At 40.7% G+C, this 17935-nt stretch overlaps 2 protein-coding genes across 3 annotated transcripts; one reads left to right on the forward strand and one right to left on the reverse strand.

The window, feature by feature from the left end:
* The first annotated feature begins 1463 nt into the window (after nt 1-1463).
* On the forward strand, nt 1464-8292 carry cdkn1d (cyclin-dependent kinase inhibitor 1D). 2 transcript variants are annotated; one of them, XM_084346511.1, is made up of 3 exons: nt 1464-1561; nt 4530-5011; nt 5336-8292. In XM_084346511.1, the coding sequence occupies exons 2-3, from the start codon at nt 4534-4536 to the stop codon at nt 5392-5394; spliced, it is 537 nt and encodes a 178-aa protein (XP_084202637.1). In that variant the 5' UTR covers nt 1464-1561; nt 4530-4533; the 3' UTR covers nt 5395-8292. The 2 variants fall into 2 exon arrangements, with proteins under 2 accessions (XP_084202637.1, XP_084202636.1); XM_084346510.1 differs by lacking the exon at nt 1464-1561 and adding an exon at nt 1857-2052.
* A 7-nt stretch (nt 8293-8299) lies between these two features.
* On the reverse strand, nt 8300-17799 carry slc37a3 (solute carrier family 37 member 3). The gene is made up of 14 exons (XM_084346512.1): nt 17715-17799; nt 15346-15580; nt 13997-14102; nt 13725-13817; nt 13290-13373; nt 12726-12871; nt 12242-12338; nt 12059-12143; nt 11772-11968; nt 11528-11669; nt 11203-11304; nt 10861-11060; nt 10708-10773; nt 8300-10156 (listed from the first exon to the last, which is right to left on the reverse strand). Exons 2-14 carry the CDS (start codon nt 15420-15422, stop codon nt 10064-10066), a joined length of 1488 nt encoding a protein of 495 aa, XP_084202638.1. The 5' UTR covers nt 15423-15580; nt 17715-17799; the 3' UTR covers nt 8300-10063.
* Nucleotides 17800-17935: the final 136 nt, after the last annotated feature.

The following is a 17935-nucleotide window of genomic DNA, read 5'->3' on the forward strand; positions in this document are numbered from 1 at the left end:
AATTGAATACTCATGGTGATAAAAGGGATTGATAATTTGCTTTTTACACATGGGGAAATTAGATAAATGACCCCATTGTTACTTTAAATGTGAGCGGTCAAGCAATTAATCTGCTAATTAATCCTTTATTTAATCGATTAATCACGGACAAATCAGTGATAAATGGCTATCACAGGTTTCAAGACCAACATTGGCATACTTAAGTGATCATTTTTATTTGGCTAAGAGTCCAAAACTCCAAGATAAGCAGTTTAATGCTAAAGAAAAAAGTCTCAGCAAATCTTCCCATTTGAGAAACTGGAACTGAGGAATGTTTGGCAATTTTGCTTAAAGGTTAACTCCACTAATTTACACATTAAAGTGTGTTTGCAGGTCTTACTTAATACTAGTACTACTTTGTATGTGAAAAGAAGAAGTGTAAAGCCGTTTGTGGCTCCAGAAGAAGCTGTATGTAATCTGATAAATCAGTCAGCCAGTGGCTAAGTTGCATTGTGGGTAAAGTAGGTGGCATAAAAAAGGTCATATGTTCAGTTTTGCTCTAGTGATTTTGTTTTTAAACTGTCCACAATGAGTCCAACAGTGTTATAGGAGTGCAATGTTAGCTTGCATTACCCACAATGCAACTAAGCCACTGAGTGACATCACTGGTTGCAATTAATCAGATTACATTGAGCTTCCACAAAAAGGCTTTATACTAATATTTTCCACATATGTTGCAGTACTCCCCAAGACCTGTAAACACACTTTAATGAGTAAAATCAGTGGAGTTACCCTTTAAAACCCTTGATTTTAATCTCAGTTGTTGCAGATTTATTTGCTGCTGATCAACTATTTGCTTCAGCTCTATTACTTTTATCTAAACATCAGAATAGTAATAATTTGTGGACTTTAATCCAGGTAGCTGTAAAATACCAAGGTACATTAAACAAGAAAAAGTAAATATGTCATAAAATGTGTAAAATAAGATTATTGTGTTTTTAATTTGGGATACCATCAGATTAGTTTTATTTCTTGAGCAATAAAGATTAGTTTCCATGTGTCTTAATTTGATTCTGATTTAACATTACAAGATGAGTCAATAAAGAGGTCAAGAAGTCAGAAAACTTTTTACAGTAAGGAAGTGAGAAGCAGCATGGTCTGTCTTCACCTCCTCACTTCATTAGTAACCAAATGTACGTGATCATGGCATCCATGTGCCTTCCAGTGCCTCTTTCCACTTCATAAACCTGGAAATATACATCCACATGTGGATGTGGGAAATTTGCGGGAAAAATAGAAATGGGGCTGTCTTGACCTCCCAGTTTCAAGTCACGTTGCACTTCAACGTGACTGAAAGTCCATAGGCTCGGTGCCAAAGGAAAACGTGATGCAACCACTACACGAGAATGTGTGTCACATTTGCTGGAGAAGGGGAAATGGCCGCCATTGCCAAGATATTTGACCTACTTCTAGCTCCTCTGAGGGAGAAGTGAGGCACTGGCGCGCCACAGAGTACAGCAGCAACAGGTTGGAGCAGGATCGCAGAGAGATAATCGGAGCATTTTAGCATCTTAATAAAAGGGTAAGACACTATTTATTATCGCTGTTAATATAATAATGTATTAATATACAATAAAACAACGTTAAATGCACTGTAAAAACTTTTATTTTCACTTAGTGCATTTTGGGTGTTTTTCTGCGCACGTCTGTTCTGCAGCAGAACAACTGCAGCTTTCGTTGCGTTCACATGTCGTACGAATTTATGTTAGTACTGTTTACCTCCTGACCCCGCGCCAACAATGACTATTTTGATGGGGACCCACGTGATTGCTGGGACGTCCCCTCGTCTCCTGTCCTGTCTAAATCCTTTACAAACAACTCGCAGATAAGGGCGAGAGGCACGACCCTCCCGTGGGTAGTGGCTACGATAGTGTTCAACGTGACAGTGTTTGATTCCACTGGGCTGTCAAGAACACAGCTAATTTCTCTGACTGGACCTGAACTGAGCGCAGTTTGTGGACGAAACGCTCGAGACGTCAACTTTTAGAGACTTTTGAGACTTTGACGCTGATGGTAAGAAGACAAATGTCACTTATTTCGTGTCTTTCTTGACGCCATATTCATTATTTGTACGAGTATTCATATAAAAACCCTTATTTGTGTTTTTATTTAATAGATTTGGTTGAGCTAAAGTGCGTGTAACGGTAGTTTGAGACGTTTTTCGCCGCTTTGCTAGCCGTTAACACGCATTTTGAAATGTGTTTAAAACGTGTAAATTAATACTCTTTTATTGTTGTTAATACTCTTCAAAGCAATAAGTGGCTGTTGTGTGTGTAATATAAGCGTGAAGTGCTTTGACAAGATGCGGGCTGTTTGTGTGTCGCATCTCATTGACCCACATCCTGCACGGAATCTGACTGCGTCACGAACTTTTCCTCCGGACTCAACTCGTTTTTGCAAAGTCAAAAAGTGACTTTCCTGGTGTTGTTTTACCCAGCATTGCAAAGTGATTTGTCGTGGTTGCAGAGGTAGTTGTTGCATTCATAGTTATGGCTGTTTAGTTTAGTTTGAGGTAAGCTACGGAGGGTTTTCTCGGTGTTTTTTCTGGGGACACCGACCGAAATGGAAACCTGATCTGCATACCGCGCCCACTTCATCTTCTGCACAAACAACTTTCACTGGCAGAGAGCAGCAGCCCTGTCGGTGAAACACAAGCAGTGCTGGCTTTGGCTTCACTTGTTTCTTTCTTTTTCTTTTTTTTTTTTTTTTTTTTTTTTACATTCATGCGGCTCTGAAGGAAGTCGTGCGGGTTAAATCAATTACTGATCGTGATTAAAGCAAAGTACGAGCTTGAAAGTGCTAAAACTCGTCGCCTGCTGTGGTTGCAAACATCATGGTTTCTAACTGTTTGTACGAGCAGACTTAGTGAAATTACAGGCTGTTTGACTTGTGAAAGTGCTCTCACTAGCTATTTATTCTGCATGTGTCAAACAGTTTCGCAACGCTCCTCTCCCCCTCCTCTTTAGACTCTGTGGGGCTTTTTTTATTTTTCAAGCGGGTCCGGCCCCTTATTTCTGTCTTCAGGCTGATTTGAGCTGATATAATGGCATGTTGGTGCTTCTGAAAATGACTGTACAGTCTCCCTGCTGTTTTAACTAGAGCCACTCAACCATTTACAGTTTAATTTGACCAATTACGCAGTTGTAATGACTGGCAAACAGCACCAATAAAACCCGAAGAGTTAAACTATCATATGTAAAAACTACTAAACCCACACTGAAACCAAGAATGTGACGATCGTCTGATTGAATCCATTGACATTTTTGTTCAACTGCTTAATAACCTAGATGTTTGGGCAGGGCCGGATTAACCCACTATGGGGCCCCTTCTCAGCTACCCACGCCCCTAGTCCCTTGTCGCCTCATTAAATGCAAATTTCTTTTTAGGTATATGAGTTAAGTATAAACAGGGCCCCCATACAAAACAGGGCACATGATACAATTTTCGCACTGGTTAAATTGAGGTGCACCAGCACAGAAGTTTAGTGCATCTTAATTTAGTTTTTCTTAACACATTATGCAAGTGATTGTAAACATAAATGAAGCTACAAATACATGTTTTATTTCATTTAAATTACAAGCAACAAGGAATTATGATAACTTCCAACTGTTTAAAGAATAACCTGCTACATTTGAGGCGCACCAGTGCAACCAACGAAAATGTTAAGTTGCACTTGACTTGATTTTTTAAGTTTGCAGCATTTTTAGAGCAGGAATCTACAACATTTAAGGCCTTACAGAGTATACGGTAGTATTACTATCAGCTCTATAGTAGTTACTGCCCACCCCAGAAAGAACATATCGTTGTTTTTCTTTGCTTCGAAACAGCTGATAAAGCACTAAGCCGTGAGTTTAGTGCAAGTCAAACAGAGGCTCTAGAGTCAGCAGGGATGTGGTTATCAGCCACCTACATGTAAAATTAAACCTCACTGTGGAGATAGTGCAGGTTGTGACATGATAAACTTGGCAGAATATCAGTTACTGGTGCAGAAGTCGATGTCAGAATTCAACAGTGCTGCTCTAATTAAACGTGGCAGGAGGCAGCTGGGGTATGTGGGAAACATTTCTCACAAGGAGCCTACGTGGGCCTTTTCTCTACGTGACCCCCTGACCTCTACAGTCGACCTTTGACCTGCAGACACCAGAGCAGGTGGAGAATCAGGTTCACTCTCACACGGCAGGCCGGTGAATCATGCTGGAGATTTATTTGGTGTAGGTTCAGTTACCTGTAGCTGCAGTAATTACTCAGCGGGTTAGGGCACACATGTGGTTGATCACATAAAACATAAAGGTGCCCAAGAGAGCAGATACAGCTGGTGTGTGTGTGTGGGGGGGGGCGGGTTTAGGCTCATATCAGTGTGTTTGTGTGTAATCTTTGCCAGTAAAAAGCCAGATCACACCTCATTGAAGCTCTGCAGGTCTAACAGAGCCAACACTCCACCTCTGGCCTTTCTTTAACACTGTGTGCTGCATGTGTTTGTTCTCTGATAGGGAAATGGCATTTGCCTCTCCATCAACATCAACAACAGGACCAGCGATGGCGTCTGACTCAGAGCTGTCATGCGTGGGGGGCATCGAGGATTTGAATTTGAAGGTGGGGCCCGTGCGGAGGAACCTCTTCGGGCCCGTGGACCACCAGCAGCTGCAGAAGGACTTCGAGCGGCTGCTCTGCATGAGCGTGGAGGTGGCCAACAAGCGCTGGAACTTCGATTTCCAGAGTGAGAGGCCGGGAGAGGGCTCCAACATGGAGTGGGAGGAGCTCAGGTGCCAGGACGTGCCGGTGTTTTACCGCAGCTGCACGGTGAGGCCGACGGCACTGCCACAGAGCAAAAGACAGGTGACGTCTTCATCGGGCGGGAGTTCCCCGAGGTCCAGCAGCTCATCCGGGTCTGGGGACGAGTACCTGGAGGTGACCACAAGGGGGTGCTACCGGCTCAAATCGCACAGAAAACGCAGGCAGGCTGCCATCACAGGTCAGTCCGCCAAAAAGTTATACATTACGCTTATTTACTTTGTTGCTAAGAATTAAGTGAACATGATGCTTCTGTTAGCAGCCGTTTAGCTTAGCTTAGCACAAACCAAAGTGTAAAAAAATCACGAAACAACAAATTTTTTGCATTTTTACTCCATTACTTACCTTACTTTTGGATGGAGAAAGGCTACATGTTTCCCCGTTTCCAGCTTTTATGCTAAGCTAAGCTAACTGGTGAAAGCTTCTTAACTCTCAGCAAGAAAGTAAAAACTTGTGTTTCCAAAACATTTTCCTGACCTTGAATTGTCGTTTTTTCTCTCATCAGATTTCTTCAGGGTGAAGAAGAGGAAGCTTCTGCATTACAAAGTATCGTCTCGGCAGTAAAGAAGCAAACTCAACAGCAGATCACTAAGTGGTCGACATCCTTCATCACCTCACATTGATGTGTTTCATATCATATGTATATATGTAGCATTTTGTAACTGACTGTTCACAAGCTCAGACAACATGGGCTTAAAAACTCCTCTGATACCACATACCTTCAGTTCTCAGCACATGAAGCTACCATTCCCCTCCTTAATCATGCTCAGACCCTAGACACGGTTTTTATTGATAATTAGAAATATTCTATATTCTATATACTGTTTTCCTCAGCTTCTGACTATACTGTGAAATAATTTTGAATGCACTCTTAATAACAGAAAACAGGCTCTAGTTATAAGAGGTTAATTGTCTTCTGAATGGGCCTTCATTAGTATTTGACCTCATTCCTCGACCCGTTTTTCCTCCCTCTTGCTAAAAGTCATAGGAGGTTTTGATTGTAGTAGTATCTATTCCTGGCCTCGTGTCACACTTTGCCTTCAGTCTCACCCCCGCGGCTCCCAGAGCACGAGTCGAGCCAGAGGTCAAAACCTCAGCCAGCGCTCGAAAATTTGGCAGCACGACTGTGATTAGCTCCAGGTTAAAGGTCAACGGTGGAGGGTCAGCGGTTAGGTAATTCAGCCATTGTCGTACAATGAGAGTAGTTATAATAATGTTTCATATCTGACTATGTATTTATCAACGATGCTAGATCGTTTTCAAAAAAGATAAAATACAAAAAAAAAGACAAGCAAAGTGTAAAATGAGGTATTTAACCAACATTTGTGGAAACCTGTGACTTATGTGTTAGACTTTAAGTCATTAAGGCTCATAAAAACTCCACCGTTGCCACTTAAAAACTCCGCCCATAATTATTTTATACCATCCCAACAAAGCAAGAATTATACAAACTATATTCCCTTTTTGCTTTGTGTTATGTTTGCATAATGGGGCTGTAAACATCTATATATTTTTTTGGCAACCGACCTTATTTAGTGTTAGCTTTACGCTTGTACAATGTAGCATTTTCAGCTCTTTGCCTTCACATGATTTCCACCATTCTTTTCTTCGTGAAGGCGTAGCGTAGCGTTTTATCACTGTGTCGCAAGTCAGAGGGATCGAAACTTTTGATTCCAATTTTTTTTTTTTAAGAAGAGTCGAGCTGCTTCGCATCTTCTGTCGCCTTGCAGTTCTATAAGTGTACATATGCATATAAGTGTTTGTGTGAATGAGTTTGATTGGTGTTGATTTTGAGGTTTTCCACAAGTTGTTAAAGTTGTGGCAGCTGAGGCAGTTGTACCAAAGAGGAAATTGCTGTGCCATTAAATTAGAAACACATCATTTATACAAGTGGCTCACTGTTGATGGGTCACAGAAGGTTTTGGTGACTCAAATAGGATGTGCCTCCTCCTTTTTCCCTACATTCTACATACGTCATTCTAATTCGTATATGGATATAAAGCCATGCCCTGGATTAATCCACTCTTAACTACCTCATCAAGTGATTCAGCAAAACAAACAAGTTAAATAAACGCAAAATATATAAACCAACATAGCTCAGGTTGTTTATGTCTACAGGCGAAAGAGAGACAGAGAGACAGACACAAAGGGGATAGGGGGTCTGATTATTGTGTTGTGGTAAAAGCTGTCGAGGTTCAGCGCTCCGTGTTGAGTTTCACATCAGGTAAAAGAATCAGTGTGTTAGAGCGGGGCCCAGCTCCACGCAGAGGAAACTCAGCTCCCGTGAGGGGGGAAGGGGGGAGGCAACTTTTGTTGTCGCTCTCTGCCTCCCTCTGCTCTGACAGCTCTCCCAGAGATGGAGGAGCAGTATTGGTGGGGGGAAGGACGAGGAAAACTTTAATAGGAAACCAGAAAACATCTCAGACCCCTTCTGGATCAAAGGATCTCAGCGGCCAGACAAGTGGCCCTCGATTCAGACGTGCTTTTGTCTGCCTTCCTTTTAAAAGTCTCTCAGCCTCTCTTTCATGAAGCAGCCGCCTCTGTCTCTGCGTGAAATTGGCATGAAAGCAGTTGTTCACAATCATGTTATTCTTTCACGGCCATATTTCACAGCGCTAAAAATAGCAAACACGGCTGTTTAAAATTGCTTGAATTCGTCAGGATGACTTGTTTTGTTTGTCAACTTATCTATGTGTGTGTGTGTGTGTGTGTATGTGTGAGAGACACTGTTTGTGTGCACTTATCTTCTCAGTGCATTTAAGAGGAAACTTTCAAAGTCTATTAACTTATTTTGAGTTTGTGTCCGTTAAGTAGGGAAATAATTATAAATTCCCTTTTTTTTTATAACTAACTAATTGTGTTATTTCGGAAACTATATCTTTGCACTACTTTAAACATTGTTGACAAGAGAACTATTTTTTTATGGTAATCTTTAAAAAAACAAAAAAAATTACTCAGAAACTGGGGCACAGATTAGGATTTTTTTTACATTTATAATAAAATAATAATAATTATTATTATATTACCCATTTCCTCCAATCAGACCTGTCATACCGTTAGACACAGTACATAACATGTTGTTATTCTTCCTTGTATCCGTTTGGAGGAAATAAAATAAAAATCAATAAAATAAGGTAAAACTGATAAATGTCAAGATTGACCTTTTAGTCTCACTGTGCCCAGGCAAACTTTGCTTTTGCTTTTTTTTTGTAAGTGTTGTATATGCATGAATGTATGATAATCTTTGTACACCATTAGTAATAATTTCATTGTAAATTAATACTGGTGTATGTACCCTTGCCAACATGTAAGAAGTGTATTTGTATGGGATCAGACTCATCCTTTTTGATGTTTGTATAGAAAATATTATATTGTTGGGTTGTTGGTGCACTGTTGCCTTTCATATTGTTGATTTCATAGTGTGCTCAAAATAATAAAATGTAAATGAGATTGATATAAACCACAAAACTCTCGTCTGAACTCTTGTTTATTTTAGTGTTATGAAAGGCCGAAACTTGATGTTTCTTCTTGACTTAATAGCACCACCTGGTGGTAACATCGCACACAGTAAACAACCAAAGTAGGCTAATTACATTTACTGGATTTGGCGGGAATGTGATTCAGTGACACTCAGGCTATAATAAAACCATGTTATCTAGACTATGTTATCTGAAGTATTCTGTAGGTGTGTACTAGATAACTCACAATTTGCAAAATGTACTTTGCATTTATTTTAAATGAAAATTTGCATTTCCATTAAAACTTTTAAAATACACAGATAAAAGTAAAAAAAAAAAAAAAAAAAAAAAAAATACCACAGATAGTGTTACACATTCTTCATACATATCAATGTACATTTTAATTACATTTGACTTGGCATGTCTCATTTTAGACTCCACTGCTATTGGTTTAGCACAAGGAACCTGTCCCCAAAGCACTTTTTATGGTGATTCATGTATCCGCATGCAACAGAGCAAAGTGTCTGTTGTGTCAATGGCTGAAAAATCACAAATTCTTGTTTTGTTTTACAGATATTAACAAAAATGATTTTCCCCAAGATGATGACAGATTATTATTACCAAACTGTCTCGCAAAGTAGACAGCATTCGCAAGACCTTCCTAGCATATGGCCGCTGTATTGCCCACAATAATTATAGTGTAAAAAGACTCACAGTGATAACTGACAAAGTTCAGCAACAGATCAAACACAGTCAAACACAAACAAATGTTTCTCTTCTTCAATGTCAGTATGGAATAAAACTCTTGAAGTGTTACATGTACAGTACACTGTAAACTAATCATGTGAGAACACAATGGAAGATTCTTCTAATTGTGTTTCTGTCAGTATGTTTTGTATGAAGGGTTTCCTGTGATTTAAGACACTAAAATTTGAGGCATAAACATTCCAGTGAATTAAAAAAGCAACAAAGAGCAAATATCAGTCTGTGGCTGACACATTTACATAATCAAGAGGACCAGTCCCCATGATGGAAAGGCTTTACAGTTAAGTTTCTCGTCCTGATTACACAAAACTGTACACACAATAAATCAAGTGGCTTTGAGTTTCCCAAAACTCCACTAAGATGTAGGTGGCTCACTAAAATCTTCAAGACTTATTGATTACTATCAGAATACTACAGGGCAATATTCATTATCTTAAGCATAAACAACAAAAATATCATACATAAATACAAAAGCTGAAAGTCGATTTCTACATTACAATTATTTTTCACATTCTTTCAGTAATCCCGACCTCCAAACTGCCTCAGAACACCTGATCTTTAACTTAAGAACTCCTGATTAAAACATGTACATTTAAAAAATTTAAAGTTTTTACATCCATTTAAAATCCTAAAATATATATACAGGAGTACATTCTGTGATGAATTCACAGAGTGGTTGTGCCTGACAGCCAGGTCCCTTTAAAAGCCTTGTTCAATTAGGCACTTCAACCTCCAAATCTTTTAACAATTTTACATTTCAGGCTTGTAGTGAGCGGATAAGACTTCAGTGTTGTGCTGAACGACTCTCTTCCTGCTCACAGACTAACGCGGGCCATGCTTGTGGGAGTTAAACTAGTGGCGCTCTGACTCCAGGTCACCTTTACCATTGTGACTGTGAGAAAAAGCATCCACCAAACCGTTCCACCTCATGAAACTCACATATAAGGCGAGTGTCTGAGCAGCCTCGCTGTGTCGCCATTGATAAAAGTAGAAACATTACGTAAATGCTTTCACAACTGGCGGTGCAGCGCTTGTCTGTCTCTCCACATGGCGCGCACCTCTTTGAAGAGCAAGGGAGTGATGAAGACAATGCTGCCCCCTGTCTGTAACATAAAGACACAACAGTCAATGTTATAGAACAGTTTTTCTTTTCTTATGTTATACAATACAATACCCTGTGGTGTTCCTGTTTCCTGTTTTTTAGTTTTTACTGCCGTGTGCTATAGTTAATGTATGCTTCTGCATTTTCCTCATGTTCCTCATATTCTCATGTTTGACATTTAGTTTTTCAATGTTAAGCACATTGAATTCACATTGGTAATGGTTCTTGCCATTACCAATGAACAAACAAGTGATAATTAAAAAAAAGAAGAAGATGTGGTTTTATCAGCTGGACATTAAAATTTACTTTAAACCTGAGCATACTAGAAACACTGATTTACAGAGTCAGAAATGGTATTAAAAAAAATCATATTTATGTCAATGTGTTTTAAAAACAAACATCTGCAAGACAGGATGACTTCAGTGTTAATAATAACACCAACAATGGAGTTCTATTCAAGTGTCCCAGAAAGTCATGACAGTGTCACAGTGAACATGAGTGGGTCTATCTTCAGTTAAAAGGACTTCTTGTGATTTCAGGAAGTCGTCTTACCATGACGATGAAGAAGTAGAAGACACACATCCAGCCCAGCTTGCTCTCAATCAGGGACACCAGGTACTAGAAGAAGATGGAGATATAAATTAGGTCAAATTTAAATCTGCAGGTGGGACTGCATTTAGCATTTAACACAAGCTGTTAGTTCACCTGTCCCCCAGCAGCTCCGATACTCCCAGTTCCATCCACGATGCCAGTGACAGTAGCCAAAGCCTCCCGACTCCCCCTCAGAGCGTCCTGCCTGCCCAGGTCAGCAGATATGGCCGAGCTGATCATATTAGACGGGCCGCCAATGAAGAAGCCGGTGGTGGCCAACAGCACAGCATTGATCACCTGGTCATTAGGTGAGCCTGAGAAAGAGAGAAGGTAGAATTGTAATACTGTTATTCCATCGTCAGACTTATATAGTGAGGTTTTGCTTGATTTTCATTAGTCTATCACAGAGGGGAAACAACAACAAATCTTTCAAGTTTGTGGTGACTCTATACTCACGGCTGTATCCCACAAGAGCTCCCATCGCCAGCGCCAGGCTGGTGGCCAACACCGGGGCTCTCTTTCCCATGAAGTCAGAAATCAAACCCTGAACTGTCCCTCCTGACACATGGAAACAAAACGACACGATGAGGAAAAGACAGCTTACATCCAAACTCATGATATTTATGTATGAGGAATACAGGAGGAGAGATGCTTTTTTCTTTTTTTTCCTACTGTACCAGAGTCCCTTGAAAAAAGTGCTAATTTTTAACGACTCAATTTTCACTGAGACTATGATGAAACATAGGATGGAATAAAATGCATAAATTCTCGTGCCACTTACCGATGATTCCTCCAACATCGTACCACACAGACAGGCGGTCGGCCTCTGCCTCCTTCCAGCCGTAGTTGTTGCTTAGGTAGAAAGGAAGCCAGAAGAAAAAGGAGTAGTTGACCAGTTTCAGACACGCATAAGCCAGGGAGTACTGCAGTACAAACAGGGACAGAGTCAGTACAGTGTTTGTCAATATAAGAGCTTGTTCAAGAGCACCAAATTTGTCTCGACTTGACTCGAGTTGTGGACTCACAGGCAGCACTCCAGGCAGACAGAAAGCCTGACAGAAGCCGATGGCCTGAGGAGGCTCGGCCAGAGGTTCATCCGGCTCCTGAACGGACTGGTATCGCCTGGCATTTACCTCCACCTCGTCCTCCTCGTCGCTCATCAGAGGCCGGTGGCTGTCTGTGTCCGTCTCTACTGGGCTAAGCTCTGACTCCAAGCTCAAACCTGACATACACACACGTGTTAAATGTTAGATAGTATAACTTTAATTATATTAAGAAACACCATTTCTACTCTGATCCTTGCTGTTCTTACCGACTTCTTTCGGGGAGGTAAGTAGGCCGAAAAACACCACCACCCCACCAGCAAACTGCACCACTGACGTCACCAGGAAGGCGTACTGCACACAGCAACATACAGGACATCATGTTAGCATTTAGTGGCTGAGAATATTATGGAAACAGGTATCGCAAAAGTGTTAAAGTGTTTGTGTCTTACCTCATATCCATACTTGAGAACACTAGAAGCCAGGAAGGCCCCCAGGATGTTGCCTACAGAGGCACAAGCACTCCACAGGCCGAATACAAAACCACGGCTGGAAAACAACAAGAAGTATTACATATTTTTCATGCCTTTAGTTTCATTTTCAGATATTGTGTCTCATGAAAAACACTTTAAATACTGTACTTTTTAAACTAAATGCAACTTCATACTCAGCTCAGTGACTTGCTATTTCTATATTCAGCAAATTATGTTTACAAGTCCTGCCTGTGAGGAAAAATTCTAAATGGGGTCTATGTCTCAGCAGCAACACCAATGAATGGATGTCATTGTGCGAGTGTTTCCGTGTGTGTCGAGCTCGACTTGACGGACACCAACTTGACTAAATATTTCTAGGCTGGACAGATGTTGCAGTTGTGATCCAAATAAAGTTCAATTCAGACAAATGCCAGTTCTGTAAAAAAAGAGGAATGTCACTCACCCCGTCTTGCCGAACCAGTTGCCCATGACGGCCACCACGCAGGGCCAGACGGCTGACTGCAGCAGGCCGTTCAGCACCCACAGGCCGCAGTACAGATAGATGTTGTAGATGTGGAGCCATTCGGTGAGCGTGCCGAACACAAACTCCTACAAACCCATAGATAGATACAGTTGTATTCCAAAATATCATATGAATACAGTCTGTTTGGAACAAATTTTATCTGATCACTATTATTGCTTGGTGTAGAAATAAACTGTATTAATGCCATCAATGGCAATTGTTTTAAATTCAACATTAAATTTCACTTCTTTCAAGACTAAAATCTCACCATAGAGAATCATGTACATGTGAAACAAGACGCACAACTGGGTCTCTGCATGATAGTCAAAACATCTGTATACTAGTGTGGGGCTAGCCATGTGTGAAGTTGTACTGAGTGATTCACATGCTTTCTTTCATTCAATATTCATCCCATCTCGTACAACAGTGATCACAACTAAAATCACTGCAAAATGTACAACTCTGTATTAATAACACACAGCCTAACATACACTATGTACTCACCACTGCAGCAGAGCCACACAGGCCGAAGCAGAGCACGTAGCGGAGGTTCACTCTGTCTCCAATCACACCGCTGAGATACAGACCCTGTGTAGACAGCACCAAGAATCACATCGATCTATCAATTGTATTTAAAATGCAGTACCAATACAGTTTGCAATTAAAGAGAATACATAGGACTGAACATGAAGCAAGTAAAACAATATCATTTAAATAAACAATTGCATTTAAAACATCAGTGTTAAAGGAATGTTTAAAAAATGAGATGGACCCGACTGAGCTCGTAGCCAGTAACTAGTACAGTTTTAATGTCGCTGCTGTTAGAGGCCATTCCTGAAACATGCCATCATCAGCTTCTGCCAGGTCCACCAGTTTCTGTAGCAGACGTCTCTTCATTTCAGACTGCTGTTAACACATAAAATCATGTTGGCCACTCACCACTGCGTACGAGAAGAGGAAGATGGAGTCCAGAGCTCCCAGGAACAGAGTTGCCTGCTCTTCATCTTCAAACAGATGATTGTCCTGCCATATCTGGGACAGTCGGAGAGAACACAGTTAATCACGTGCAACAGGGGGTTTAAATGTCATGGACGCTCTAGACTTTCAACAGCCAACATATATAGTTTTCTCAGGAACCTGATATAAGAAAACTTTGATTTTAATGTTGTTTTTATTGAACCAACTGTGTTGGATTGCTTGCTGCACAGTACCTCGCCCGGGGAGAGACTTTCATTCAGGACAGATGGTGTCCACTGGGCTGAGATGCTCACTTTCACATTGCTGAACGTCTTCCTGGATGCATGCAGCAACACATAGCTGGATGGACAGAAAACAGGTTTAACCAGCAAGTGAAGGGAAAAGACATTAGGTAAATATTGATTTGACGATCCATGTAGAGTGAGTTCATACTTCAGCTGGAGGAGGGGACGCAGATTCCTAAATACTAGTTCCAAAACGTTTGAAAAATGGCTTTCATCATAATACCACAATATACCATATTACCTACTTGGGCAATTAATAATCCTTTAAAAGTACTTGTTAGGTGTCTTGGGCTACATAAGGTCACATGAGGCACGCAGAAGGTTAAATTCCAAAGAAGTAGCAGTTCAATTCTGCTGAAAAAATTTACAGGAAATGTCTGGAATGCATCACCTTTATCTAAGAAACAGGAAACACAAGCCCAAACTTTGTGCTGAGCAGCAGAATTCGTTGCATGCTACTGCCTGCTGACGACAACACTTTGATTTGCTCCTGATAGGAGTCTCTTGACATGGCCGCAGATGTGTGATATCAGATCTGCTGTAATTAAAGATTAACAGCACGGGCTGTGGCAGCAAAGATTAGATTCATGTTTTCTATTCTTATGTTCTCATGTTTTTCTATTTCACTCTGTGTAGCAACCCTCTCTATTGGAAATCAGTCCTTATTGTCTATGTTATCTTGACCATGTCTGACATGGGTTAGCCGTGCTCCACAGACCTTATACCTATATATTAACAGCTCAGATCAGTTCACACGTGTTTCTGCACTAGCTACATTTCACTTTAATGCAACTCCAACATTTTTTCGTGGTTTGTTTTTGTGAATGGCTAGTTAGGAGATTTTAATTTCAAAACTGCTTCAAAAATTTGTTGGGAATATCATTATTTTTTTAATTATAGAAACGTAACACACACCAAGGATTGTAGTGAGGTGCTGATGACTGGAAGTGGACTCGTAAGCAGAAAGAAAGTGTCGCACACTGGCTCCAAATGCATTTTTCTTTTAAATTTGATGATGTTTCAGCCAACAACCAACCAACCACCTGGTTTTTTGGTCTTGAAAAGCGGATGAAACATCATCATCATACATTATAGATCATGCATATGGAACCATGGTGTGTGACACTTTGTTTCTGCTTTCATGAAATCTCATACCACCTTTCCTTTGACTCTTTCCAATGAATATTCAATGAAACAATTCAATCTAAAAAAGAGGACATGTCTGCTGTCACAGGCTCATCTAGAAACTAACCCAAAGGTTTGGCGAGGACCTTTAGGGCAGGGTGGGACTAGATTACCTAAAGAAGGTGAGGAGGAAGGCAACCAGATGATGATGGGTGTACTGTGACAGGTAGCCACAGCACGAGGGAGGCATCACAGGGGCGGCCGGAGGGAGGAGGAGGAGGTGGAGGTGGAGTAGGAAGGAGGTAGTGTTGGTGGTGGTGGAGGTCTTCGGGGGGAGCAGCAACAGGACAGGGAGGGGGTTCAGCTAATGTTCCACTACGCACATCACTTAGGGAACAACAAAGAAGCCTGAAAAGAAGGAATTGGAAACCAGCGTTACAACAGGACTGCAACTAACCAGATTTTTTATTTTCGATTAATCTGTTGATTATTTTCATGATTAAGTGATTAATTGTCTTCATCTTTTAAATGTCTGAAAATGGTGAAACATGTCCATCAGTGTTTCCCAAAAGCCCAAGATGACGTCCTCAGATGTCTTGTTTTGTCAACAACCGAAATATATTCCCTTTACTGTTATAGATGTGTAAAGAAACCAGAAAGTATTCACATTTTAAAGCTAACAGCAGTGATCATTCATGCAATGAACCAAAACTTAATGGTGGATGTTCCTTTTCAAAGAACACAGTGTTGAGTTCACCCAAGATTGTGATCACCGGGTGCTGAATATCATTTTACCTGATTTTACCAGTCCTGGATGTTTCCTGTACTGCTACAAGCAATACTATCTTGTTATCAGTATCCATCACCTTGGGGTAAAACACGAGTATGAATAGATGCATGTGGTCCGAGCGCTGGGGTGTGCTCTGGTACCTGTAGATATCAATGGGCCCAGTGTATACTGACTGCTTCTGAAACCACTACACATCCCCCACCGGCCTGGTTCAGCTGTAACCATTCATTGCCTCACATTTTTTAGACAGGACTCTACCAGCTAAGACCTAAAGATCGGATCCAAGTCTGTCTTTTTTCATGATTTTGAAAGGGAAACATGAAACCTGAAATTGCTGTCGTACAAAATACTGGCACAGTGACTGAATGAATGTAAAGATGGGGTAAACAGCATTTCTATGACATGAGTAAAGAAAGTGTAATTATTGTGGATCTGTTATGTCATGGCCGATACCCAGTCTGCTCAATCAGGTTGGTATCTGCTGCAATACTTACTGAGAACAAAGGATAGATTGATAGATTCTTCTTCCATTATATTCTGGTCAAACCACCATTTACTGTTCCTGCAAGTCTACATTAGTGGCAATGCTCAAATGTGTCCCCTTGGCACCTTAACTTACATGCCAGTTTCTGTTACATTCATGTGCTTGTGTCGCAATATATTGGTAATGGATGGGTAATTAGTCTGGTTAGTACATATATTTAGTGTTAGAAAGAACAGACAATAATGATGTTATTTTTTTCTTGCTCAAAGAAGTGTTGCACTCAATGAGGAGTCATGGTTTGATTTTGAGAACTATTCACACTGATATGAAAGTGAATTGCCTTACATTCATTTCCTTAATAATTAATTTCCTTGGTATCTGCCAAGCAACATTTACTGTATCTGGCTGCTCACACTACACATCAAATGCAATAAACACAAAAAAGACAACGGACCATATGAATATGTCCTTTCTACAAGTAAAAGGGGCATACATTTTTTATTATATTATGTTGTGCACATTATCCAATGCAAAAAATTTAATCAACAATTTAACCGCTCATGTCAGGACTTCTGTTATTTCATAAAATAAAGCTTCCTAAGCAGTTTCATACTACAGACATGTAGGCCAAGTAGTCACAGATGGTCAACCGCAACATTTCCCTCTACATCTTATCAGTCAATAAAGCCACTTTGACCTGCACCAGTGTTTGTTAGATAAACTCCCTAAAGGCAAATAGGCATTGTGTTGTGTCTGATAGCAATCTCCAACCACCCTGCAGATACAGTCACTGACAGGAGGGACTATTAAACTGTAGTTACACTTTATAGAGCACAACACACTGCAATGGAAACTATAAGCAGGACGTCCTGTTCAAATGAAGCTATCAATTTTCAGTAGAATAGACGGGCTGAAGTTTGTGCCTCTCACTGCTTTATGACTCCTGTGTTCAAAGAGATGATTCAGCTTGTTCGTAATGAACAGCTCATCTTTCATTTAACATATACGAATATATAGTCAATTAAATTCATTTTTTGCTGTTGTTAGAGCCAGAATTAACCATTTCTACCCCATAACAGTCTCTGTCCATCTCTGCCTCACCGAGTGACAACGCACATACGTTACTTGGTGACAGAGCCTTTAGCTTCATAGCCAGTTCCGGATCCATTTAGCTTTAAAAATCATAAGAAACATTCCCAGACAAAGAGCTGATAGTTATAGTACAAAAAACATATGGGAAAAACAAACAAACGAAAGCGTTTTCTTACCTTTCCGCTCAGGTAACCGTTGGCTACTAGCTCGCTCTCGGTGTGGTGACAATCTGTGTTTACTGTGGAGTCCTGTGTCGCGGACGTCGCTGCCCACAGAGCACGGCGGCGCACTGCTGCCACCAGCAGGACAGGAGTGGAACTGCAGGCGTACACGCACAGAGAGAGGAGGAGGGTGACAGTAAAGACAGCTGTCCAGCTCTCACCTGTCACTGTGACAC

The sequence above is a fragment of the Pagrus pagrus genome (genome assembly GCF_965226575.1).
Source record: "Pagrus pagrus genome assembly, chromosome: 23".
NCBI lineage: Eukaryota > Metazoa > Chordata > Actinopteri > Spariformes > Sparidae > Pagrus > Pagrus pagrus.

Coding starts and splice junctions, on each gene's coding strand:
- cdkn1d (XM_084346511.1), top strand. CDS start 4,534: ATGGCATTTGCCTCTCCATCAACATCAACAACAGGACCAGCGATGGCG. Junction 5,012..5,335: donor CAGGCAGGCTGCCATCACAG/GTCAGTCCGCCA, acceptor TTCTCTCATCAG/ATTTCTTCAGGGTGAAGAAG.
- slc37a3 (XM_084346512.1), bottom strand. CDS start 15,422: ATGCCTCCCTCGTGCTGTGGCTACCTGTCACAGTACACCCATCATCAT. Junction 13,818..13,996: donor AAAGTCTCTCCCCGGGCGAG/GTACTGTGCAGC, acceptor CGACTGTCCCAG/ATATGGCAGGACAATCATCT. Junction 11,305..11,527: donor CGATGTTGGAGGAATCATCG/GTAAGTGGCACG, acceptor TCCATGTGTCAG/GAGGGACAGTTCAGGGTTTG.